This window comes from Carcharhinus amblyrhynchos, chromosome 2, assembly GCF_965287045.1.
Source record: "Carcharhinus amblyrhynchos chromosome 2, sCarAmb.v2.hapA, whole genome shotgun sequence".
NCBI classification, from domain to species: domain Eukaryota; kingdom Metazoa; phylum Chordata; class Chondrichthyes; order Carcharhiniformes; family Carcharhinidae; genus Carcharhinus; species Carcharhinus amblyrhynchos.
The window spans coordinates 89,097,005-89,122,947 of NC_137325.1; the positions used below are offsets into that span (position 1 = coordinate 89,097,005).

Sequence of the window (25,943 nt, forward strand, 5' to 3'; positions counted from 1 at the left end):
CTGCACTCCCTCCAGGGCCAAAATATCCTTGCGCAGGTGCGGCGCCCAAAACTGCACACAGTACTCCAGCTGCGGCCTCACCAATGCCCTATACAGCTGCAGCAAGACCTCCCTACTTTTATATTCAATCCCCCTCGCTATGAAGGCCAGCATCCCATTCGCCTTCCTGACCACCTGCTGCACCTGCAAGCTGGGTTTTTGCGACTCATGCACAAGGACCCCGAGGTCCCTCTGCACCGTCGCCTGCTGCAGTTTTTCGCCACGTAAGTAATAGTCCTTCCTACCATTCTTCCTACCAAAGTGGACCACCTCACACTTGCCAACATTAAATTCCATTTGCCATTTCCTGGCCCATTCGCCCAGCCTATCTAGATCCTTCTGCAGACTCTCCACACCCTCCGCACAATTTGCCTTTCCCCCAATCTTGGTGTCATCAGCAAATTTCGACACCCTGCACTCGGTTCCCTCCTCCAGATCATCTATATAAATGGTAAATAGCTGAGGCCCCAGCACCGACCCCTGGGGCACCCCACTAGTCACCAACCGCCAATCCGAATAGCACCCATTGACCCCCACTCTCTGCCTCCTATTTGACAACCAATCCTCTATCCACGCTAACACCCTACCCCCAACTCATGCACTACATGCATGCTAAACAATGGAAGCAACATGCTATTGACAGAGCTAAGCAATCCCACAATGAACCGATTAGATCAAAGTTCTGCAGTGAAGCCACATCTGGTTGTGAATGGTGATGGATAATTAAACAATTGACTAAGCTTCTATGAACAACCATCTCCAATGATGGCTGGGTCAAGCACATGAGTGCTCACGACATGGCTGAAGGCTTTGCAATCATGTTCAGCAAAAAGCACCGAGTGGATAATTCATCTTGGCCTCCTCCTGCAAATCCCTAATACCATAGAAACAAGTCTTCAGCCAGTAGAGTTCATTCAATCTTCTATCAAGAAATGGCTGAGTCCACAGGATCTTGCAAAGGCTAGTGTTGAGGGTTTGTGCTCCAGAATAACCTGTGCACCTAGCCAACTGCTTTCAGTGCAGTTACAACAGTGACATCTATCAGATAAAAGTGGAAAATTGTTCAATTATATCCTGTTTGCAAAAAGCAGGGCAAATCCAATTAGCCAATTACAGGACCAACAGCCTAGACGGTGCTATCAAGCAGCACTTATTCAGCAGCAAACTGTTTGCCAATGTTCAATTTAGTTCTGCCAAGTCCAACCTGGCTCCAGGCCTCAATACAGCCTTGGTTCAAATAAGGTTAGAAGAATAGAATTCGAGAATTGAGGTGAAAATGATTACCCTTGACATCAAAGCAGCATTTTATTAAGTTTAGCTTCAAGGAACCCCAGAAAAAGAGAAATCAGTAAGCATCTGGGAAAAACTCTCCATGAACTGGACTCATATCACCACAAAGGAAGATGGTTGTGGCTTTTGGAGACCAATCATCTCAGCGTGAGAACATCGCTGCAAAGTCCCTCAGGGCAGTGTTCTAGGTTGAACCACCTTCAGTTGCTTCATCAAAGACTCTCCCTCCTACATAAGATCAGATATTCACTGATGATTTCAAAGTACTCTGTTAAATTTGCAATTTTTCAGATACTGCAACAGTCCAAGGCTGCATGCAGAAAGACCTGGACAACATTCTGGTTTTTACTTCTGAGTGGCACATAACATTCATGTCACAAAAAAAGAATCTAACCATCTCACCTTGACTGTCAATGGTATTACCATTGCTGAATCCCCCATCATCAACATCCTCGGGGCTACCACTTAACCAGCAATATAAATGCTATGGCTATGAGAAAAAGTTAAAAGCTGGGAATTCTACAGCGAGTGACTTGTTTCCTGACACATAGAGTCATAGAGGGTTACAGCATGGAAATAGGCCCTTTAGCCCAACTTCTCCATGCCACCCCTTTTTTTTAACCACTAGGCTAGTCCCAATTGCCCACATTTGGCCCATATCCCTCTGTACCCATCATACCCATGTAACTGTCTAATTGCTTTTTAAAAGACAAAATTGTACCCACCTCTACTACTACCTTTGGCAGCTTGTTCCAGATACTCACTTACTGCAGATACTCTGTGTGAAAAAATTGCCCCTCTGGAATGTTCAAAGCCTGTTTACTGTCGACAAGGCACAAGCCAAGACTGTAATAAAATATTTGCCACTTGCCTTCGTGCAGCTCCAATAACAGTCAAGAAGCTTGTACACCATTGAGGAGAGAGTAACCCAATTGATTGGCACCTCATCCACCACTTTAAATGCACAGTGCCTCCGGCAGTGGGGCATCATGGCAGCAGAGTGGGCCATCAACAATATGTGCTGCAGCACCTTGCCAAGGTTTTAACATCTCCTCACAAAGCCATGACTCCTACTACCAAGAAAGTCAGCATATGCATGGAGTGCAAGATCCTTCTCAGTCACACAGGATTTCTTCATTGTTGCTGGATCAAAATCCCGGAAATCCCTCCCCAATTGCATTGCACCTTCACTATACAACTGCAGCAGCTGAAGAAGACAGCACAGCTTCACCTTTGCAGGGGTGATTAGGGATGGGCAATGAATGCTGACTTTGTATTGTTGCCACATCACAAAAGCAAATTAAAAATACAGGATTGTAGGATGTCACAATGGTCCAGCTGCCATCCAAATTCCTGAGCTGCTGCCTCTTAGTAGTAGCTCCATAGAGCACAAACACTCTGTCCTCCGTCAGAAAGAGAACATTTATCCTCCAACCAATGCCACACGGCCGGTGAGCTTACTATTGGCTGGCAGTCAGCCAAACTAGACAGCTACTGATGGCACAGTCCAATGCCTTCTAGGCTTGAGGACATCTCCAAGGTTATCTGTCGTCTCCCTGGCTAAAATTCAGTAGCCATTTACTAGTAATGTGGCAGCCACTGGGATAGCACTACGTAGGAACACTAGGAAAAGCAAAGGAACACAGAGGACAGAAACTAAGGCAAAGTACAAAGATGATTAGTTGACTTTTATATGCATTATGGAATGATTTGATATGCAAATCTGGCTTGAAATGTTTATCTGGGTTGCTTTTTATTTGCATTGTAACCAAATGGACAGTATTGGTCAGTGGCACAGTGAAGTTGACGGGTGGAACTATTGCTGGATAGGGAAGTATGGTTGTGGTTATTGATGTCACACTTGGTTAAGTTCTTCAGACACTACCTGTGCAGACTGCCCTCTCCTCCTGCTCCTGAGCAGCTCATAGTATAGCTGGTGGCAAGGGCTATTCCTTACAATGGTGAGGTTGTGCAGCGTACCACCAGATCTCGACACCCAGTCTGTCAAGGATTACATGGTTCTTCAAGTTTGGTGCAGCCAAAGGAAATGTTATTTCAAGATACAAGAGATGGGTGAGATCATAAATGAATATTTCTCATCGCTATTTACTGTTGAGAAAAGCAGGGATGTTAGGGAACTTGGGGAAATAAATAGTGATGTCTTGAAGAGTCTACATATTACACAGAAAGAGGTGCTGGAAGTCTTAAAGCACATCAAGGTAGATTAATCCCTGGGACCTGAGGAAGTGTATCCCAGGGCATTGGGAGAGGCTAGGGAGGAAACTACGGGTCCCCGAGCAGAGATATTTGAATCATCGATAATCACAGGTGAGTGCCTGAAGATTGGAGGGTGGTAAATGTTGTGCCTTTGTTTAAAAAGGGCTGCAGGGAAAAGCCTGGGAACTACAGGCCAGTGAGCCTCACATCTATTGTGGGCAAGTTATTGGAGGATATTTTAAGAGATAGGATCAATAGGCATTTAGAGACCCAAGGACTGATTAGGGACAGTCAGCATGGCTTTGTGAGTGGAAAATCATGTCTCACAAATCTGATTGCGTTTTTTGAAAGAGTAATCAAGAAGGTAGATGGGGGGCAGTGCCGTTGATGTTGTCTACATGACTTTAGCAAGGCCTTTTGACATGGTACTGCACGGTAGGTTAAATCTCACGGGATTCAGGGTAACTAAATGGACATAAAATTGGCTTCTTGACAGAAACCAGAGAGTGGTTGTAGAGAGTTGTTTTTCAAACTGGAGGCCTGTGACCAGCAGTGTGCCTCGGGGAACAGTGCTGGGTCCACTGTTATTTGTCATTTGTATGAATGATTTGGATGAGAATATAGGAGGCATCATTAGTAAGTCTGCAGATGACACTAAGATTGGTGGCATCGTGGACAGTGAAGTAAGTTATCTCCGATTGCAACAAAATCTTGATCAATTGGGCCAGTGGGCTGACGAATGGCAGATGGAATGTAATTTAGATAAACGCAGGGTGATGCATTTTGGTAGACTGGATGAGGGCAGGGCTTACTTAGTTAATGGGGAGAATTACAAAACAAAGAGATGTAGGGGTAAAGGTTCATAGTTCCGTGAAAGCGGAGTCACAGGTGGACAGAGTGGTGAAGAAGGCATTCAGCATGCTTGGTTTCAATGGTCAGAGCATTGAATACAGGTTCAACTTGTTGAAGTTGTACAAGACATTGCTAAGGCCACACTTGGAATACTGTGCATAGTTCTGGTCACCCTATGAGAGCGCATATTATTAAACTAGAAAGAGTGAAGAAAAGATTTACTAGGATGCTACCGGGATTTGATGGTTTGAGTTATAAGGAGAGGCTGGATAGACTGGGACTTTATTCTGTGGAGCATAGAAGGCTGAGGGGTGACCTTAAGAGGTCTATAAAATAATGAGGGACACAGATCAGCTAGATGGTCAATATCTTTTCCCAAAGACCAGGAGTCCAAAACAAGAAGGCATAGGTTTAAGGTGAGAGGGGAGGTGTACTAAAGTGTCCAGAGAGGCATTTTTTTCACACAGTGGGTAGTGAATGTCTGGAACAAGCTGCCAGACATATTAGTAGAGGTGGGTACAATTTTGTCTTTTAAAAAGCATTTAGACAATTACTTGGGTAAGATGGGTATAGAGGGATATGGACCAAATGCAGGCAATTGGGATTAACTTAGGGGTTTCAAAAAAAAGCGGCATGTACAAGTTGGGCTGAAGGGCCTGCTTCTGTGCTGTAAACCTCTCTGACTCTATGATACCAACGTGTCTTGCCATTTCACAGTTAATATGGTAGCATGTCTTTATTTTATGCTTGTTACACACTTGTGCATGTGTTGTGCAAATTTGCATGGTTTGCACATCTGAGTCATTTTGGTTTGCGCATACTGAGTCAGCATTGATAACTTCTGTCATCCATTCACAATACTTTGATAGCTCAAATACAGTTGGCGGAGCAGGCTGCCACAGAATGAAGGCCAAGGATACCAGATAGTGACCTACATGATTCTCTGCATTTGGTTACACAGCAGCTGGGTGTTGAGGGAGTGGAATCCTCTTCACTTCTGGTATAGGGCAGAGATGATATATTACATCCACAAAGCAACATCATGCAATCAAAAGCATCCTGTACCATACAATTACATAGACAAGGAACAGGTGTAAACCATCCAGCTCTTTGAGCCTGTACCGCCATTCAATAAGATCATTGCTGATCTGACCATAAATTCCCACTCCGTTAATCAAAAAACTATCCACCTCTGCCATAAAAACATTCAAAGACTCTGCTGCCAGCGTCTTTTGAGAAAGGGAAAGACTCCCTCTGTTTAAAAGTAAGTGGGTGCTCATTTGAGACAATGATTGCTGGTTCCATATTTTTCCAGAAGAAGAAACATCCTTTCCATGTCTGCCCTGTCAAGACTCCTTGGGATCTTACATGTTTACTCAAGTCGCTTCTTAATGTTCTAAACTCCAGCAGGTACAAGCCAGGTATGTCCAATCTTTCCTCAGAAGATAACCTGCCCGTTTCTGGTGTTAGTTGAGTTAACTTTATCTAAACTGCTTATAATGCATTTACATCCTTCCTAAATAAGGAGACCAATATTGTGCACAGTATTCCCCATGTGGTCTGACCAGGGTGTTAATTGGAGTACTGAGCTCCAAAATGGCATCAAATCAGAACTGTACACTGATCTTCATCATGACTTGTCCGCTCTGCATACTTCTGGCAGCTGTTCATTGCCTGTGTGCTAATGTCCTCACCAGTCTGGTATCTTGGTGGGACTCGCCACGAAAGTGTACATACGTACAGTATTTGGTCTTTAAACTTAACTGTTTTGGGAACCAACGAACAATAGTGACTTCAATTTTATATCACTATGCTTTTTCTATGAAAATGGATTAATCCTGGATGATTAGTTAAGTATACATGTTTGTGTTCCTATGTTCTAATAAATAATTACTACCTTTGAAAACATAATTTATTGACTAATCTCGCAGAATCACAGAATTTCTTCTGCAGATTGCTTTTTAAACAAATAATCATATAATTCCCTCTTGAATGCCTCAATTGAACCTGCCTCCACCCACAAAGTAATGCATTCTAGACCCGAACCACTCGCTGTGTAAAAAGGTTGTTTCTAATACTGCTTTTACTTTTTGTGCCAATTACTTTAGGTCTCTGCCCTCTCGTTCTCAGTCATTTCACAAGTGGGAACAGTTTTACTGCAAAGCAGGCAACTGTAGGATTATTTCAACTAACCTAACTTACTTTCCCTAACCCAAAGGGAATTGAGATCAGATGTCTCCAGCTATCAATGTTAAATCCATGCATATGTGGCCAATGTGATCAAGCTTGGCTGTGATGCTTCATGTAGTCAACTAGCCAATATGTAAACATGGGTTTGTTCATAGAATCATACTTCAGCAAAGAGTAAACAGTTTCATGAGAAATAAAGAGGGCTAAAAAATGGAAGGGATGAATTAGATATTGTGGTACAGTAAAGAAAACTAAAAACCAAAGACCTTGGATGTTGAATTGGGTGAAGAACTACTGTTTTGCCGCAGGGGTCCATATTCCAATCAAGCCCAGCTGAATGCCATGAACCTCATCTGATTGCTGGCCGTAAGTTTTTGTGAGTGTTCACACATATTTAATATTCACACTGTGGGGGTAATTTTAGCCATCCAGCGAAAGTGCAAAGGTAGGAGTGCTAAAAATAAAAATAAATGAGCAAATTGACCCCAGTCACTTCCTTCCATTTTTAACTAAGGTAGGCTAGTAGATGTAGGAAGCCCTATGTTGGACTAGAGTACCTATCTCTGAACCAGAAGCTTCGGGTTCAAGTCTCATCCCAGGACTTGATGACCAAGGAAGGTGCGTTCATAATGCGGCCAAACAGGGTGAGTGTCAATCTGCAAATCAAGCATATCCTTTCAACATGCCAATGGCTGCCGGTAAGAGCAGAAGAGACTCCTGGTCAGCTACGCTTGATATGGAGTGGCGCCCCTCAAGCTCTAAGCCTCTGGTGACAAACTAGTTACCTGTTCCAGGAATTACTAACTATAGAAAGACAAAAGTCTGCCTCAGTGCACTGCTAGGTGCCCAAAGGGAATTGGAGGCTGGTACATAGGTGACCAACTATATCTTTATCACTAAAATGTTTTAAAAAGATTGTGTGTCTCCAATTTAAATTAACATTAAGTTTCAATGACTGCAAGCTGGGACTCCTGAGCTTCAGGGAACTTGGCAGGTGAAGGGCCTCATCTATTAGGTAAGTGTTATTGTCACATTGCTTGTTCGTCAGGAGGACTTTAAGGTGAGGGCTCAAGAACAGCAAAAATCTTTTAAATTTTATTTCTGTGAATGAAATACTAATACTGAAAAATATGAGAACTAGAAGAAACCTACTCTTATGTGTACAACAATAATCTCATTTATGCGTAAGAGAAGTCCCTCATGAAAACATTCCAGGAAACGAGAATTTCTATTCCTTTAACAATGTTTTTATGTGATAAATAGTTCAAGAATAAATTCTAACTGGTAGTTCTGGCTGATAAGGAAGCATGGAAGACTTGGCATTTACAGAGAACCTTTATGACCCCAAAGATCTTTATACTCCATGAAGTACTTTTGAAGTCTAATCACTGTTGTAATGTGGGAAGTTTGGCACACAGCTAAATCCACAGTCAGTGTTAGGAACAAGATATAGCTTTATGAGTTCAATTATATTTTATGTTTGTATATTAAGAAAGGTGAAACCTGGGTCTAGTTTCATTTAGAGTTTATTTGTGAGTTAGATGCCAGGGAATCATACAGATATACAGCACGGAAACAAACCCTTTGGCCCAACATGTCTATGCTGACCAGGTTTCCTAAACTGAACTAGTCACATTTGCCTGCGTTTGGCCCATGCCCCTCTTAACATTTCCCATCCATTTACCTGTCCAAATGTGTGTCAAATGTTGTAACTGTCCTCCTCTGGCAGCTCATTCCGTATACGCACCACCCTTGTGTGAAAAAGTTGCCCCTCAGGGCATTGGTGACATACATGGATTATTAATAGCTTTTACAACTCTTGAAATGAAGAGGTACATTTACAATGGATTAATAGTTTAGTGAAGTTAAGAAAACACACAAAGTAAAAAAAACTGCATTGTTGCCTAATAACAGGGGTCTAAGCACACACCGGTGCAAGAAAAGACAGCAGAGTAGGCAGTCAGTTTACTTTTAATTCATTTGTGGGACATAAATGTCGCTGACTTGCCAGCATTTATTGCCCATTCCTAGTTGCCCTTACTGAGTGGCTTGCTGCACCATTTCAGAGGGCAGTTGAGATTCAACCACATTGCTCTAGGCCAGGCCTAGTAAGGACTGCAGATTGCCTTCCCTAAAGGACATTGGTGAATCAGATGGATTTTTCTGACAATCATCAATGGTTTCATGGTCATCAATAGATCCTTAATTCCAGATACTTTTTATTGAACTCAAATTCCAACATCTGCCATGGCAGGATTTGAACCCAGGTCCCCAGAACATTAGCTGAATTTCTGGAGTAATGGTCCAAGATAGTACAACTAGGCCATCACAATATTAGTATGCAGATGCCAGAGACTGCAGGCAGAAAGTCCAAAATTCTCCAGGAAGATATCCGGCAGACCACTGGGGAACTGAGTTTAGAGAACTCATGAGTTTGCTTTGAAGTAAAAGTAATAGTGAGTTTAGAGTATGTTTTTTGGGTGTCTTGGGACACATCAATTGAAGAAGGGCACCTGATGAACATTCAGAAGCTTACTGAAAGAAAACTGTTTGAAACTGAACCAGCCCAAATCTTCATAAGGTTTTTGTATCTGTAAAGATATTGTTGGGATAAAGGAACGGTGTGAGGCTAAATCATTTTCTGGTATTTGTATTGAAATCTTCCCAATTTATTGTCTGGTGCAGGATGGCACTTGTTTAATAAACATTTTATTCTTCATTTAAAAGTATACTGACAGATTTCTTATGAATGTGTTCAGTAACTGATTGCTTTGATTTTCTTTAAAGAGAATAAAGTTTGGATCCACCAAGCCAGGTTTCATTCTGAGACCTAGTCTATCCAGTATGAACATCAGCTGGGATTGTAACAATAGTCTATTGTGAAATTGACAGAAGGGTAAACATTGGCCAGGATACAGGACAACTCCCTGACCTTATCTGAAATAGTGCTCTGGGTTCTTTTGCATCCATCTGAGCAGGCAAAAAGGGCTTCGGTTTTATGCCCCATCCAGAAGATAGCAGCTTTGGTGGTATACTGTACTGGAGTATTAGCCTCGATTTTTGTGTTCAAGTTTCTGCAATGGGACTTCTACTATTCATTAGGTCAGTGAAAAATTTAAGAGGGTATAATGCCTCTTGTAGCATTATTTTTTTTGGAAAAAGAACAGCTACAGCCATGAAAAAACATCAGAAAGTTTGGACATAAACCATAGCAAATGCACTTAAATCAATATTTCTGGGATTTTCCATTGTAGCAAATAAATCAGGATCGAAGAGCTCCAGATCTCACTGGTTTGTTTCTAAGTCCTTAGTATCTTTTATTACATTTGGATACATTGCAGAACAGTGGGGGCAATTCTCCCATCCTGCTGCACTGATTTTTTAGCACAGCCGGCTGGGAGATTCAAGCAGCACCCGATTCACATGGTCCATGCTGGGCTTCTGGGCCTGAGCGTGTCTCGCAGTGGTGGATACCTGGCGCTGTCAGCTCCGTGTCGATTTCAGCTGCATAATGTATGCAGCCACTAATTTATATTTCATCTCCAAGCCACGAGCGGGCCCAGGATTGAAATCCCCAAGCCCGCGAGCAACTCCCCGGAATGGTTCATTCCATTTGGGTTTACAGTTGTCCCCACTTGCGTGACTTGGCCGCCTGACCCCGCTGGAGTGAACGGGGGGCAATTGAGGTTCTCCCAGAGGGTTGGGTGCCCCCTTGGCACTGGCACCTTGGCATGGGGCAATGCCAAGGGTGTGGGGCCTGATGGGGCAGAACCTGATGGGACAGAGCCTCTGGGGGGTGGGGGGGGGGGGGGGGGGGGTGTGATCGGTGGGGGTGGGGCTTCCTGCTGCCACTCTGCTCTTGGACTTGGTGACAGAGGGCAGGAGGTCAGCGATTGGGGATGGTCATTGGGGTGGGTTGGGCAGCCTGCTTGAGGTGGGGCGGAGTGGGCAGTCTGCTGGGGGATGTTGACACTGCAGGGGTGGGGGTCGGCACTGCAAGCCAGAGGCGGGTGGAGGGTCAGGACTGCCGGTGGGTGGGGTGGGGGAGGCAGGAGATCAGGCATGATTTGGGGGGGGCCAGTGATCAGGCCATAGGGGGATGGAGGGTGGTCATGCAGGGGTCACAATCTCGGTTTCACTCTGGCCAGCAATCAGGAAGCAGCAGACAGAGGTCACTGCGCATGTGCCGATCTCGGCGCTGACAGATCAGCGCATGCACAGCGGCCCGCTCAGCGCTATGCTGCCAGCCTCTCCAGCAGGATTAGACCTTTTCCTCTGATAGTCAACAAGATTTACGCTGAGGCAGTCTACAGTTTACAAAGTGTGAAAGATTCATTTTTAAACTCCAACTTAAAAAAAAATGCAACTGACTCCAGGTTTTATGCAAATTCGATAATTTGAATTTTTTTGGGGAGAATTCCCCCCAGTATTCTGGATCTATGCCATGTCTATACATATGTAGTTTCCACCTATCCATTCAAGTACCTCAGAATTCCAGGACAGAAATGTTCCATTTTCTATAAAGAATATCACCATTAGCTAAATACTTAAATAAATTGAAGATAATAATTTCACCCATCATGAAATTATTTATCTTATCTGTGTATCAGATATGAATTTGTGCAGCTATTAACCTTATGATGCCACATCATGTCACACTGTGCAAATTAATGAGGCAATATTAGTGCACTGATTAGTATGAGGAATAGAATGTAAAGATTGTGATTAAAGGCAGGAAATTAGGTTTCTTTCTAGCAAACTGGGAGGATCCAATTTAGAATCATAGAATCCCAACAGTGCAGAAGGTGACCATCCGGCCCATTGAGTCTGCACCAACTCTGAAAGAGCATCTCACCCAAGCCCACACCTCTGCCCTATCCCTATAACCCTGTGTATTTACCATGGCTAATCCACCTAACACACACATCTTTCGACAGTAAGGGGCAATTTTGCGTGGCCAATCCACCTAACCAGCACATTTTTGGACTGTGGGAGGAGCACTTGGAGGAAATCCACGCAGACACAGGCACATGCAGACTCCGCACAGACAGCTGTCCAATGCGAGAATTAAACCTGGGTCCCTGACACTCTGCGACAGCAGTACTAACCAGTGTGCCAACGTGCTGCCGGGGAAGAAAACAGAGGGAAATTAAGAACAAAAAATCTAGGTGAAGAAAGCATAAACAAGAAAAAACAATTTTCCAAACCTCAAGCCCACCCAAGGACCATGTACCATCCACACACTTGCACTCAATCCAATCTACTTCATCTTTAGGAAATGGTCCATGTATTTTCTACTTTTTTCTAACACAGGCAAGTCAAGCCATTAGTTAACATTACACTCTGCACTATAGTTATTCTGAACCAATTTCTTTACCCCCATTAGTTCAGAAACAGACCATGACTTTTCAAATCCAGCATTTGGGAGGGTGATAATTGGTTGGGTTTGATTCATCCTGATGCTTGTACACAGGACATAACTAGGCAAGGCTCTGCAATGTCAGATGGATGCTGGTGTCATAACTGTATTGGAACAGCCTTCCTGGGAAGAGAGTTAGTTCAGCTTTTTTTTATTCTTTCATGAGATGTGGGCTTTGCTGGCAAAGCTAGCATTTTTTGCCCACCCTTAATTGTCCTTGGACTGAATGGTTTGGTAGGCCATTTCAGAGGGCAGTTTAAAGTCATTCATGTAGGCATGATGGTAGATTTCCTTCCTGAAAGGACATCAGTGAACCAAGTGGGTTTTGTAACAATTGATGACAGTTTCATGATCTCCATGACTGAAACTAGTTTAATACTTCTTTATCTGCTTTTAATATTAGTATCTCTATTTTAAATCATTTTTACTTATGCAACTTGCAGCTGTAGTTTTGTAATGAACTCAGCTTTATTTTGTTTGACTGCTGTATCATTTTGAATTGAACCACTCACAAATTAAAGAGGGGGCTACATTCACATAATTGTTCACAAACCACTTTGAGAAAAAACACTTTTACCTAGTCATGACAAAAGTGATAGCCTTCTCCAATTTTCTTTTTTATTTTAACAAGTCAATTTTCTTCCAGCTAGAATGAATCTCTAGCCCTGTGAGGCCATTCTAGGCATGCTAATTATAGCTAATATCTCCACAAGTAACGTTACAGTTCCATTTCAGACAGCAGAATGTACACAAGGTACGGAATCTGTTTCAAAATTGCCATTAGAGCCACTCTGCATAACCTGACCATGGAAAACTATATGACAAGCTTGGAAATTTGAGTAGCTCAAAATAGTTTTCAGGACATTTCGAAAATGTATCTCTTTGTCTCTTCTCCATTTTGGCACAAAAAATTATAAAAATGTGTAAGAGATTTATAGTGAGATTATAATTTTCTTTCAAATGGCTCATTGTGTTTATATAGCAGGTTTCAGCATATCTAAATTAGCCATGCATTACAGATCTCACCAGACCTGGAACTTGATAAAGCAAATAGGGAGGTACTGTTTCTACTGGCACGAGGATCAACTATCAGTACACGCTGATTTATCATAATTGGCAAAATAACCAGAAGAGGGTGGAGGAGATTCTTCGCAGAAAATTCTTATGCATTGGAATGCACTACCTGAAACAGCAACGGAAGCAGAGTGCATGGTGACTTTTGTAAGGGAAATAGGTAAATCCATGAAGATTCCACAGCTATGGGAAAGAGCAGGCAAATAGGACTAACTGAATAGCTCTTTCATAGAGACAGCACATATGCAATGTGCTGAATGGTTTCCTTCTGCAGCGTAAGTTTTAGCTTTTATTCTTTCAAGGGATTTGAGCATTGCAAGACCAGCATTTACTGCTACCCATGACTCCATTTCACCCTGGAGAATAAACAGAACTCTTGGCTTCTCTCTTCCATTGCTAACCATTTCCTTAAGCCTATCTCCCACTGGCCCATTCACCCTCACCGCCAATAAATGCAAAAAGCTCATCGGATTGATCAGCAAACTTGAGACCATCTATTCAACAGTTTCTGTTGATATCTTCCAGCCTAACAAGCAAAATCTCATCAAACTTTCCCTTGTCCTAGCCCTTTTCCCCTTTCTAACTCTACTTAATCTCTCTTCTTTCCTCATCCCTTCTTCAAGCTCATCTTTTCCATGAATCTCATCACTTGTTTCCCTGATCTCTTCCCATTAAACTGTTAACCCCCCAAATTCTTATCCTGACTCCAATGCCTCCTAATAGTGTACATGGTTACTTCTCCTCAAATTGTTTGCCTCTCCGTTCCAAAACTATCATCATTAATTTCTCTTCAAGAAACACAACCTTAAACTCACATAGTGCTATTCAAATGATATCTTCTGTAACTGTGACCAAGACTTCCTCAAGTTTTCTACAGCTATTGACAACACCTATCACACCATCCTCCTGCAACATCTGTCCTTCATTAGAGACAGAAATTTTTCACCCATCACAGTTTGACAACCATCACTTGGATTCACTCTAACCAAACCAATCCAATCATACTCAGACCATCTCCAACCATAGCTTCTCATCCTACTCCATACCATTATCTCTGAAATCCATTTACAAGGATCTATTCTTGCTGACATAATCTGAAGACATGGTATCAACTTTAATGTGTATGTTGACAAATTCCTGATCAACCTCTCCACCACTAGCTCTGACCTGTGCCACCTTGTCCAACATCCAGTCTTGCTAAGTCAATTGTTAGACATCTGTTAACCAAAATTCTTCAGAGGCTTGGAGCAGAAGTGGATATATGGAGTTGTGTCACAGATCAATCCTGGTGGAACTGAACGTGGGATCAACCACTGAATGGCAGAATAGACTCAAGAATCTCAAAGCTCTCCCTACATTCCAGATTTCCTCCATTATAATTGGCTTCAACTGCCAATTCAGCACTCTGTCAAGGATTCCATTCCCCTCCCCAGTTCAATTGAACTAGACTGTTTATAACCGAGTATTCCTCAGGCTAATCTTCTGATTACATTTCCTCTCTGTCACAAAAATTGCCTCCCTCCCTGTCTGCTGTCCCTGCCTCTGCAAGTCTCTGTTGAAGGTTTCATCCCTGCCTTTGTGATCAGCAGACTCTCTTGTTCCAATTCCCACTGCCAGACATCCATTTTCACCATTTGTGAAAAAGCAAAACACTGCGGATGCTGGAATGCTTTGACAAAGGGTCAACTGGACTCGAAACATCAGCTCTTTTCTCTCCTTACAGATGCTACCAGACTTGCTGAGATTTTCCAGCATTTTCTCTTTTTCACCATTTGTAAACTACAACACATCCAAAACCTCTTCTATCCAGACTTTTTCCTACTCATCCACCAGTGCTGTCCTTGCTGACATTGATAAGAACATAAGTGTTACAAGCGTAAGTAGACCATAAGACTCCTTGAGCCTGAACCATCATTTGGCACAATTATGTCTGATCTTGTGCCCCAATTCTATTTCTTATCCATTTTCCATGTCTCTCAATTCCAAGATCAAAAACACATTCAATGATGGAGACAACCATATTTCAAAGATTCAATCCTCTCTGTCAAGTGGTTTCTTCTCACTCGATCTTAAATGATTCATCCCTTCTCCTAAGAATATGCCCTGTGTTCTAAATCCTCCAGCCAAAGGAAATAATCTTTCAGTGTCTGCCTGTCAAACCCATTAAAATCTGGATGTTTCAATAACAGCACCCTTCAATTTTCTAACTTCCAGAAAGCAAAGGCTCAATTTGTTTAGCTTCACATTTGGTCCCCCAAAGTCTCAAATTTACGATTTTCACCCTCAAGGTTAAATTCCTTCATGGCATTTCCCTTGCCATCTCTACCTTCCTCCAGCGATCCAATTTTCACCCTACCGACTCTCCAGTTTCCAAACCTTGGTCTCATGTGCATCCTTCTGGTTTTGGTGCAGCATTGGTGGCTGTACATCAGCTATTTTGGCTCTGGACACTGGAATTCACTGTCCAAACTTAAGCTTCCCATCTCTCTTTTGTCCTTTAAGACTCCTATAAAATGCACTTTGACCAAGTGTTAGTCATCTTTCCCAGTATCAATTTCTGTAGCTTGCTACTGATTCATATCTGAATATATAACTGTGAAGTGCCTTGGGATAAATTTTCATACGTTAAAGGTGCAATTTAAGTGGTTATTGTGATGGGCCAGTGAGTTTGAAATTCTATTCAAAATCAAAGAGGACTTGAAGGTTGTTGGGCTCACTCTGAGTAAGCAATTGGAAAGACAGCTGAGGGTTGTGGCTAATTCACAATTAATTTAGTTAAAATGTGATTAAAAGTTCACTAAGCTCCTTAAAAGCTACCTCACTGGCCAAGCTTTAATTGAGCTTGTTGTTGATGAGATTTGGGATGCAAAGATTGCTGTATAATTGCAAATTTTTATTGTTGCTTATGTTGCCATAGTTCCTGGTGGAAGTCAAACAGAATACTTTTTCTTAAACAAAAGACTAGCTTCTCCATGTGGAGCCGAAACAATCGGGGTCAAAATAAAGCGTTGTGGATGAAGGGGTAATTTTGCTATAAATATAAGGTGTGATTCTCCCAGCCTGCTTTAGCAGCATACTGGACCAGGAGACTCAAATGGAGGCCATGCAGCGGGCTTCCCGCTGGATGCCACAGCTTCCCACATCTCCTGCCACCGGATTTCCGGCCTCGTCAGCTTTGTACCAACTTCTGAAAAATTATTCAAATGCAGATTTTAATATAATTTGTGGGCCCAGAACTGACATCTCCAAGCCCGCATGCCTCTCTTCCCCCTGCCCAGAGTGTTTCACTCCAGTGGGGTTTACAACAGCTCCCACTAGTGGGAACTGGCGGCCCGACCCTGTGGAGTGAAGAGGGGCCATGGACGTCTCCCAGGAGTCGGGGTTAAGGGGGGGGTGCCCTCTTGGCATTGCCAGCTTGACAGTATCAGCCTGGCCCCTGGCACTGCCCAAGGGGTAAAGTGGCAATATCTGGGGCCACGTTGACGCTGGCCTCCGGGCATCAGGCAGTGCCAAGGAGGTGGTCACAGAAGGGGTGGGGCTTGTGGGGGGTTACCATGGAGGTGGGAGGTCCTGCTGCCACTCTGCACTCAGAGTTGGTGACAGAGCGAGGGAGGCCAGGGATCTGGACTGTAAGTTGAGGTAGTAGGAAGGGGGTGGTTGAGCTGTGGTGGGGTGGGTGGGGATTGGGAGATCGGAACTACCAAGGGGTGGGAGGGGATCAAAGTGGGCAAGGGAGTGGGGAGGGCGAGGGGGGTTGAGGCTGGCCTGAACATGGAAGGCCAACGATCGGTTGGGGGGGTGGGGTTGCACAGCCAGTGATGCTGGGTTGCGTGAAGCTAGCCAGCGATTGAGCTGGCCAAAAATTGGGAGGCTGGCACTGTGAGGCTATTATGTGCTGATCTCAGCACTGACAGATCGCTCAGGTGTGGCAGCCCACTCAGCACTATGCTGCCAGCCTTCGCCAGCGGGGATAGGCCCTGTTAACAGCTTTTTAATGAGATTCACGCCAGTGCACTCTGCAGTGCACAAAGTGTGGGAGATACATTTTGAAAATCCTGCTGAGAAAACAGCAGGATTTACTCCTGTTTTTACGCAAATTTGGCACTTAGTTTTTTTTTGGGAAAAAAAATGCGTTATTTTGACCGCCCATAGATTTTGACCCTATGTTCATAGAGGCAAAATACTGATGAGCAACAGAACAGGGATGAGGATGTAGCCCATATTTCAGGCGGCCATTCAATTATGAAAGGAAAGTCACTGAAGAAGAGATATTTTTCCAAATTTGTTTGAGATGGGTGCGCCGCTGGCAAGATTGGCATTTATTGCCTGTCCCTATCTGTCTTTGAGAAGATGCTGGCAAGCCATTTTCTTGGACTGCTGCAATTGAACTGATTACATTGTTTCTGGAAGGAGTTAAATCATGATTATAATGTGCCATGGAGGGGAATACAACATAGAGTAAATCAAACATGTCAGAAGCTATAGAGAAACTGGAAAGGGCAAGGAAGGAAAGTATGCCACATGCAGTTAACATTGTTATCACTAATGACCATGGCAGTCTTGATCTAAGATGGAAACCAGGCTGAAGGAATGTAAACTGACTTTGGCAGGCAGGGATTCAGACCCTACTGCTGCATTCTAAAACCTTAAAGAGGAAGGGGAGAATAGAGATGAAGCAGTATTTTACTAGATGGTAGGGGTTGAGGGTTATATTTTAATGGAGAGTGTGATAACAGCAGTTTTACTGGGGAGAGTAAGAATATCCGAAAAAATGAATGGTTGACAAGTGCCAACCTGAGGAGAAGCAATTGAGTGGTCAGACACATGTTGAAGGAGTAGAGGATGGCTACTGGGTTCCTAGAAACTGAAGTTCACAAAGGCTAGACATGTATCTGTTATGGGGACATGAGAGAGAAGATAACTTTAGAGTAGAAGTCCATAAGCTGCTCAGACATGCCTACACACATGAGGTTGCTTGGACAGGGTAGAAAAGACAAGGGAAGCAATTTGTGAAAAAAATAAATTTGGAATTACTCTGCTGTGATCGCACCATGGCCACAGATAGAGTTAGTATTGCCTTTGGAACTCTCTTTAAATGAATAAAATGATCGTCATATTGAAACAGCAATTATTATGACTTTATAGACAGGCAGTCACCTTGAATAATTCACAGTGTGTCATCATGTTATGGTTGCTTCAGACTTACCAGCATCATTTCGTCTGGCGAGGAGGAAAGCACAACGACTTGGACTCAAGCAAAACCAACAAAACAATAAATATATTCAAGGAAGGGTGAGCAGCACATTAATATTCTACTGACATGAGGAATGGTAGACTTGAAAAACTTCATACTTACTTTTGTTTTCTTTTTGCCAAGTTTGAACAAGCCCAATAGGCCTTTTTCCTCCTTTTCATTCATATCAGAGATACTTAAAGCACTTTGACTCAACTCTGTAAAAAAGTCAATTAAATTTACTTCAGTTAAAATGTCTGTATATAGCAAAAGATTTCCAAACATCCAGTAACCTATTAGGATGATTCTCATAAACCCAGATGCTGGTAATATTTTGCATTCAATAGTCAAACAATGCACACAAGTATTTGAATCTGCACAATGAACCTTTGATAATCTGAAGTGACATTTTATAACAAGTGTGCAACATTTTTGAGTACAAGCATTGTCCTTTTTGTTCCCTACCTATTTTAATTTTTTTCCAAGTACCTCTCATCATCAGATCAATTACAAAGGAAAAATCCAACATTCTGGTTAAGTACTATGTTTACTCCCGTCATAATGGACTGAAAGGAAGCAGGATTTCAGACTGATACAACTACCAATGTTAACTTTCTTCATCCCCTCCATGAGAACAAAATAAAGCAACTTCTATGTAACACAGGGACTCACAACCCAACCAAGAATTTAAAGCTCCCAATGACTTGAGGTAGGCCTCCAACTCAGGCACCACTTTAAAATGCTGCGCAGGATCCAACTCTGAGATTCCCACCATCAAAGATATTTTCAGGTCAGTTTCTCCATGACTCATGCTTCATGGATCTCAAGAGTTATGAGCCATAGTCTGGATTTGAACACCTTTTGAAAGCTAAGTTCAACAGGTCTAATCCAAGTGCCCATGTCTCCTCCATGCCAACTCACTCCCTACCTACCCACATGGTTCCTTTATAACTCCATGCCAACTTTATGTTAACTCATGCCTCCATCCACCCCAATGGTCATCCATATGCTCCATGCCACCTTCTGGCCATGCATGCCCATTCAACCACTATACACCGTTTACAGAACCAATGAGCCTATTGTAATAAAGGCATGCATGAAACTGCTTAGAAAAAAAAATCCACTCATGATTCTTTGAAAAATATGATACTCCTACAACCTGGTAAAACTTTATTCAAACAGATAAAAAAAGCTTTAAGTACTTCACACCTCTTCGTCTTGTGTAAATAAACAGGGAGATATTGATAAAACAATATTTTTGAGGTTTGGTTTTTACTGCTACTTGATATTTGTGCTACCAAAAGTGTTTTTAAAGGTGTATTGTAAAATTTATTTTAGGATTATATCCACTTTGATCCAATATTTTATATAAAAGTTCAGAATACTAAAGTAAATTGTCAAGACATGGAAAAATAACTTATTACAACCTCAAAGATGTCAAGCAAGGAAAATAAACAATTCTCTCTAACAGTGTGAATAATAGCCCATTCATATAATCCCATATAGGTCTGAACAGGCAGCGCGCCTTAATGACTATCGTCCAGGGCTCTGACATCCATCAGTATGAAATGCTTTGAAAGGCTAATCATGGCACGAATCAATTCCAGTCTCCCAGATTGCCTGGCTCCACTACAGTTCGCCTACCACCACACCAGCTCCACAGTAAGTGCCATCTCCCTGAGCCTGCACTCAACCCTGGAACACTGGATAACAAAGACACCTATATCATATTCTTATTTATCAACTACAGCTCAGCCTTCCACATCATTATCCCTACAAAACTCATCTCCAAACTCTGTGGCCTGGGGCTTGGCTCGTCTCTCTGCGACTGGATGCTGAACTTCCTAAGCCACAGACCACAATCACTAAAGATAGGTAACAACACCTCCTCCACAATCATCTTCAACACCAGTGCCACACAAGGCTGTGTCCTCAGCCCCTTACTATACTCCTTATATACCTGTGACTGGATGGTCAAATTCCTCTCCAACTCGATTTTCAACTGCTGATGAAACCACCGTGAAGGATTGGATCTCAAACAATGAAGAGATGGAGTACAAGAAAGAGCTAGAGAATCTGGTGAGCTGCTGCAATGATAATAATCTTTCCTTCAATGTCAACAAAATGAAGGAGATTGTCATCAACTTCAGGAAGCATAGTGGAGGACATGCCTCTGACTACATCCATGGGGCTGAAGTAGAAATTGTCGAGAGCTTCAAATTTTTAGGTGTCCAGATCACCAACAACCTGTTCTGGCCCCTCTATGCTAATGCTATAGTTAAGAAAACCCACAAACACCTCTACTTTCTCAGAAGACTAAGGAAACTTGGCATATCCACCATGACTCCCACCAACTTTTAGAGATAAACCATAAAAAGCATTATTTTTGGCTGTATCACTGCTATTATGTATTATACTAATACATGTAACAATAATCAAATCAAATCATATCAAATCAGAGCTCCCAGACAAGCCTGGATGAGTTGGCATGGGGGCATGGAGTTACTATGGAAAGTAAGTGCAGGAATAACTGGGTGTGAGGAGATGAGGGCTTGAGGGCACTATGAAGCAAAGTCTCTGAGAACTGAAGAGCAGCTTTTAACCAGCCCACCTTGATACTTGGTTGTCCCCATGGCTGCCTCAAGTCTGTTTACAGGGACAATGGACCCAACTCCATACTACAACCCATTCCTCGGAGGAAAGATTCCACCATCCAGGAACCTTTCTACTGAGATGCAGTGAGCTGGGAAATTTCCCAGTTCAAGCTCCCTGCCTTGGAAGTGAAAATCCAGGCCCCAAGTCTGGCAATCCTGGGAAACAGGAATGCATTAGGCTGCTGAAAGTTAAATAAGTTTAATAATATGGTTCACTCCAACATGTCCTGATAACTAAGCTTAACACTCTGAATGTTTAATACAAATTATTATTTCAAAGTTAATTAAATTCTAAAGTAAATTTTGCAATGCAGCTCAAAAATAACATTTGGTAGCACAGATATTAAGTAGAAGAAATAAAAGCAGCTCACGAAAATAGTACTGTCGACACACTTCACATGTATAATAATGCAACCAAATAATAATCAATACCTAATAGAGAAAAGTGGGGAAGTCAACACTATAAAAATATACCTTCTGTACTTACCCAAAGTTCAAACATATTGAGTAGTGACACTCAGAAGAATCAAGTCTATCATGAGACTCAACCAAATATAACTCACTTCATTGCCCCAATCTTTACTGGGGTAAGAGCTCTAATCGGGAAACTTGTAAGTCCAGGTTTCCCCAAACACTGTGTGGAGTTCAACTCTACACTGTATGAGGTTTGTTTTCAAAGAAGCTCCTACTGGAAACCAAGCTGGCTGACAAGCCTGGCTCCTTGTCCAGCAGGGAACACTGGAAAACAGGTCACAGCCAAGGAGCAGTTAGGTGTCCTGGTGTTGGAGGAGGCATCGCAAGAGAGCAGTGAAGGGTTTTGGGGAGTTTGGGGAAGAGGTTGGTAGAGTGAAACTTATAGTGTTGGGGGCAGCTGCAGCGGAGACAGAGATGGGAGACTTGAGAGGGGTTTGGTTGGTGATTGAATGAAGGGAAGTCAGTTATCGTGGGGATTTGGTGGTGTTGTGGGAGTGTTCTGATCATGGAAAAGGAAGCAGGTCAGTTTGAGTGGCATAGGAGGAAGCACTCCTTCTGCTCTTTGCCCAAAAAGTAATTTACCTCTTCCACAGTCATCCTCACCTCTTTTTAGCTGCTGGATTTCCTCAGGCCCAGAAAATTCAGCAGGCCAAGATCAAACCTGGAAGAGTGATAACATCTGAGGTATAAAGCCTCAATAAACCTATTCACATAAGCAATCCACCTTATCAGAGGAAGTTGGCTCTGTGCCCAATACTCATGACCCAGTTGGGGCGAGATTAGTGTTTGGATTCAGGTTTGAGATTTTAAGAATGCTTCTATCCCACCAAATCCAAACCCCACCTACTTTTACAAGAATGATTCCAGGGATGCAAAACATCATTTATGAGGATAGATTGAAGAGGTTGGGACTGTTCTCCTTGGAGAGAAGAAGAATGAGAGGAGATTTGACAGAAGTGTTCAAAGTCATGTGGGTGCCAGACAGAGAAGATAAGGAGAATTTGTTCCAGCTCATAAAAGGATCAAGAGCAAGAGGGCACCGATTTAAAGTGGTTTGCAAAATAAGCAAATGTGATGGGGGAAAAGCAAGTCGGTCGGGTCTGGAAGTGTGGTAGAGGCATGTTCAATTGAGGCACTCAAGAGTCATTCAAGATGAGTATATGAATAGAAACAATGTGTGGGTGTACAAGAAACAGGGAAATTACACGAAGTCATAATATTCACTTGGAGAGCATGTGCAGACATGAAGGGTCAAACAACTTCTTCTGCAGCATAAACATTCTGTGATTGTTTTATAAGGTAGACTCACCATTATTACAGTGGGCTTTAAGTGTACATTATTTGGTGAGGTTTCATAAACATGGCTGGTAATTTCTTGAGTTGAGATGCTTGAGGGATGTTTGCATTAAAATGACAAAGGGATTCGATACGGTAAATTCAAATAAGTTATTTTCACTGGTGTGTTAATCCAGAAATAAGGAAGGGATAATCTTAAGATTGGAGCTGGGACATTTAGGAGTGAACTCAGGAAGAATGTTTTCCACATTAAGAGTTGTGGAAATCTGAAAATTGTTCCTTCCAAAGATATGTGGGTTAGGTTGATTGTTAAATGCTAAATTGCTCCTTAGTAGCAGGGTAAATACATGGGGTTATAGAGATAGGCCTGGGTGGGCTTGTCAGTGCAGGCTTGATGGGCCCAATGGCTTCTTTCTGCACTGCAGGATTCTATGATTCTATGTAAGGCAGTGGATGCTAAAGGGGTCAACTGACATGCTCAAGCTGAGGATAGAATTTTATTGGGTAAGAGCATTAAGTGCCTTGGAGCAAAAGTAAGTGGAGTTTATGATGAAAACCAAGCTTATCTTGGCATTGAGAGTAGAGGTCAGGAACTTCAAATGCCAAACTTTCCATGTGTGTGCAGCCCAGGAGCACAATAAACATGCACCGTTCTGCAATGTGAGCTCTTTGGGCTGGAGACGGATACAGCAAGCCAGTGCAGCCAAGGGGAATAGCGCAAAAACTTTGGTAAGATGACTCAGAGCAGAGTGCTGTGGATGACCAGTGTTCCAGGCAGGCGACAGGGAGAGTTCCCAAATGGAGAGGCAACAAGCATGGTTCCAAAAAGAAATCCCAGGTAGGGACAGAGATGGGGGACAGAGGCAAATCTGAGTTATGGTAAAAAAAAATAAAGAGACAGACTCCACATAGGAAAACGGCTGCAGGTGGCATGCTTTCAGTGAAGAGGGTTTGGGGCCTGATAATCAAAGAGGGCTGAGGGGAACCTTTGAACATCCAAGAAGGCACAGTGTTTGGTGACTATGTGTTGTTCTGGGCCATTGGAGCAAAGCAATAGTATTCTGCTCAGCAAACTGAAGAGTTGGATTTGTGCTTGTGAGTTGCTGCCTGAGTGCATACAAGAGAATCCAGGGTAAGGAATCTTGGGAAACGAGACTGAAACACTGCAAGATGAGCCATCATTGTTGTCATCTGAGTGGAGCAACCTTTGGAGAGAATTCCTAAGTTAGATTGTCGAAGGGAAGACCAGAATTCAAATTAGACTGATTTTCAACTAGATTGGTTGACTCACAGTGTTTACGGACTTCTGGGCAGGTTGCTGAGAAATCCATGGACTCTATTTTGGTTGCACCTGTCATTTATTGAGCAGTGTGTTGTGTTCAACCACTGTTTGCCTATTAATTCACACGTTCCTCACATTAACCCTAAATGTTAGAATATAAAATAGATATAGTAAATGGTTTTATCATTCTGACCTTGTAGGCAAAGATTATTCTTTGGTCCAAAATCCAATGAATCTTGTGAATTCACCAAGTAATTATTTTGAATCTCAAACTTTGTCCATTTTAAACAAAATGTGATTGGTTACGAGCCAGATTTTCTCAACAATCTGGGGGCCTGGTGAAGGATTGTAACAAGATGAAATACAGACAACTCAATGATGGATCAGGATACAGAGGCTGACTGGCTTACTCTTGTTCCTGTTATGTGATGCTGCCACTATTCTCTATTGTTGGCCTTGTTTGATATATGTTGCCTAAATTAATTTCACATCTACTATTCTCAGATTTCAGGTGTCTAGGTTATATGCTCCACGACAGGTAGGTTTAACAGCAGACAGGCACATAAAATCTACCCTACCCACCCTTGTCCCATCAGCATGTTAGACTGACAGTCAAGCCACTAGTGGGCCATCTGAGGCCCATAATGGACATTTAATACCTCCTTAAGAACCTCATTCCACTGCCATCAGAATTTAAACTGTGGCAGGGGAGGCCTATTCCAAGCATCTGGCTTTGCATGATTCCTTGCATTGGCTGGTGGCAGATGGGTGGGATCCCTCCTTAACAGACTTTAGGCCCATCGCGAGCCCCTTCTAAAGTGCTACTGCCCACCCTGTCCCTATCACCATCCACCCAGGTTCCCGTCTCCCCATGGCCTTTCAAACATCCTCACCAGGACAAGTCAGCTTGGCACCCAATGAAACCACCAGACATTTACAAAGTTATAATCCAGTGCAGCTCAACTTCTCAAATCTGAAATGCAGTACTGGCAGTGGCCACCACTCTTTGTGATGTTACCAGTAGTTAGATAGCTGCCAATCTCTGACTGATCCACAACTTTCGGAGGCAGGACTTCCTGTCCTTGAGGGAAGCCCCTCCTCTGGTATATTAACATTCATATTGCCTTTAAATTCACTTGGCTCATAGCTTGGTCAGACACGGTGGCACAGTGGTTAGCACTGCTGCTTCACAGCGCCAGGGACCTAGGTTTGATTCCTGGCTTGGAACACTGTCAGTGTGGAGTCTGCACATTCTCCTTGTGTCTGCGTGGGTTTCCTCCAAGTGCTCTCATTTCCTCCCACAGTCCTAAAAACATGCTGGTTAGGTGCATTGGACATGCTAAATTCTTCCTCTGTGTACCTGAACAGGTGCCAAAATGAGACGTTTCACAGTAACTTCATTGTAGTATTAACATAAGCCTCCTTACGACACTAATAAAAAAATAAACTTTAAACTTGCCACAGCCTAAACAATAACCTCCCCCTTCCCCGACTTTTCAACCAGGGCGGCTGGGACCATAGTGCCCTTAAAATCCAGATGAGTGTTTCTGCTACTGGTGCACAATTGCAAACTGTAGTTCAAAAAATTAATTTTCAGCTGTAACGCCATTTGGCTCACCTTGGTTGTCCATCAGAACAAACTCCCACTCTCAATATACTATCCTGTTGGCTAGCCTATTTTGTAGGTCAGTTATCTTTTGCTGAATGACCTTCTGTCTTTGTTCTAAAGTTGCCTTTTTGTCACTTTGAATATGTGCCTCTTGGGCCTTACTGTACTCGGTAATCTTAACAGAGTGAGGCTGGATTGCGTCAAGAGATAAGATGTCTTGCTGCCGAGACCGAAAACGGGACCTAACCCAGGGGCACCTCAATCTGACAGCAAATAATTTGATAGCTTGGCAGCGCACCACTCATTGAGATAGC

The 25,943-nt window shown here is 42.8% G+C and overlaps 1 protein-coding gene across 2 annotated transcripts in view; it reads right to left on the bottom strand.

Annotated features, from left to right (window-relative positions):
* The window catches only part of cobl (cordon-bleu WH2 repeat protein), a 346,895-nt gene that overhangs the window by 133,089 nt on the left and 187,863 nt on the right, over positions 1–25,943 (bottom strand). For both annotated transcript variants that reach the window (XM_080209130.1, XM_080209137.1), the window contains exon 5: positions 18,438–18,532. In XM_080209130.1, coding sequence (XP_080065256.1) covers positions 18,438–18,532 — 95 coding nt within the window. The remainder of the gene's footprint in view (positions 1–18,437; positions 18,533–25,943) is intronic.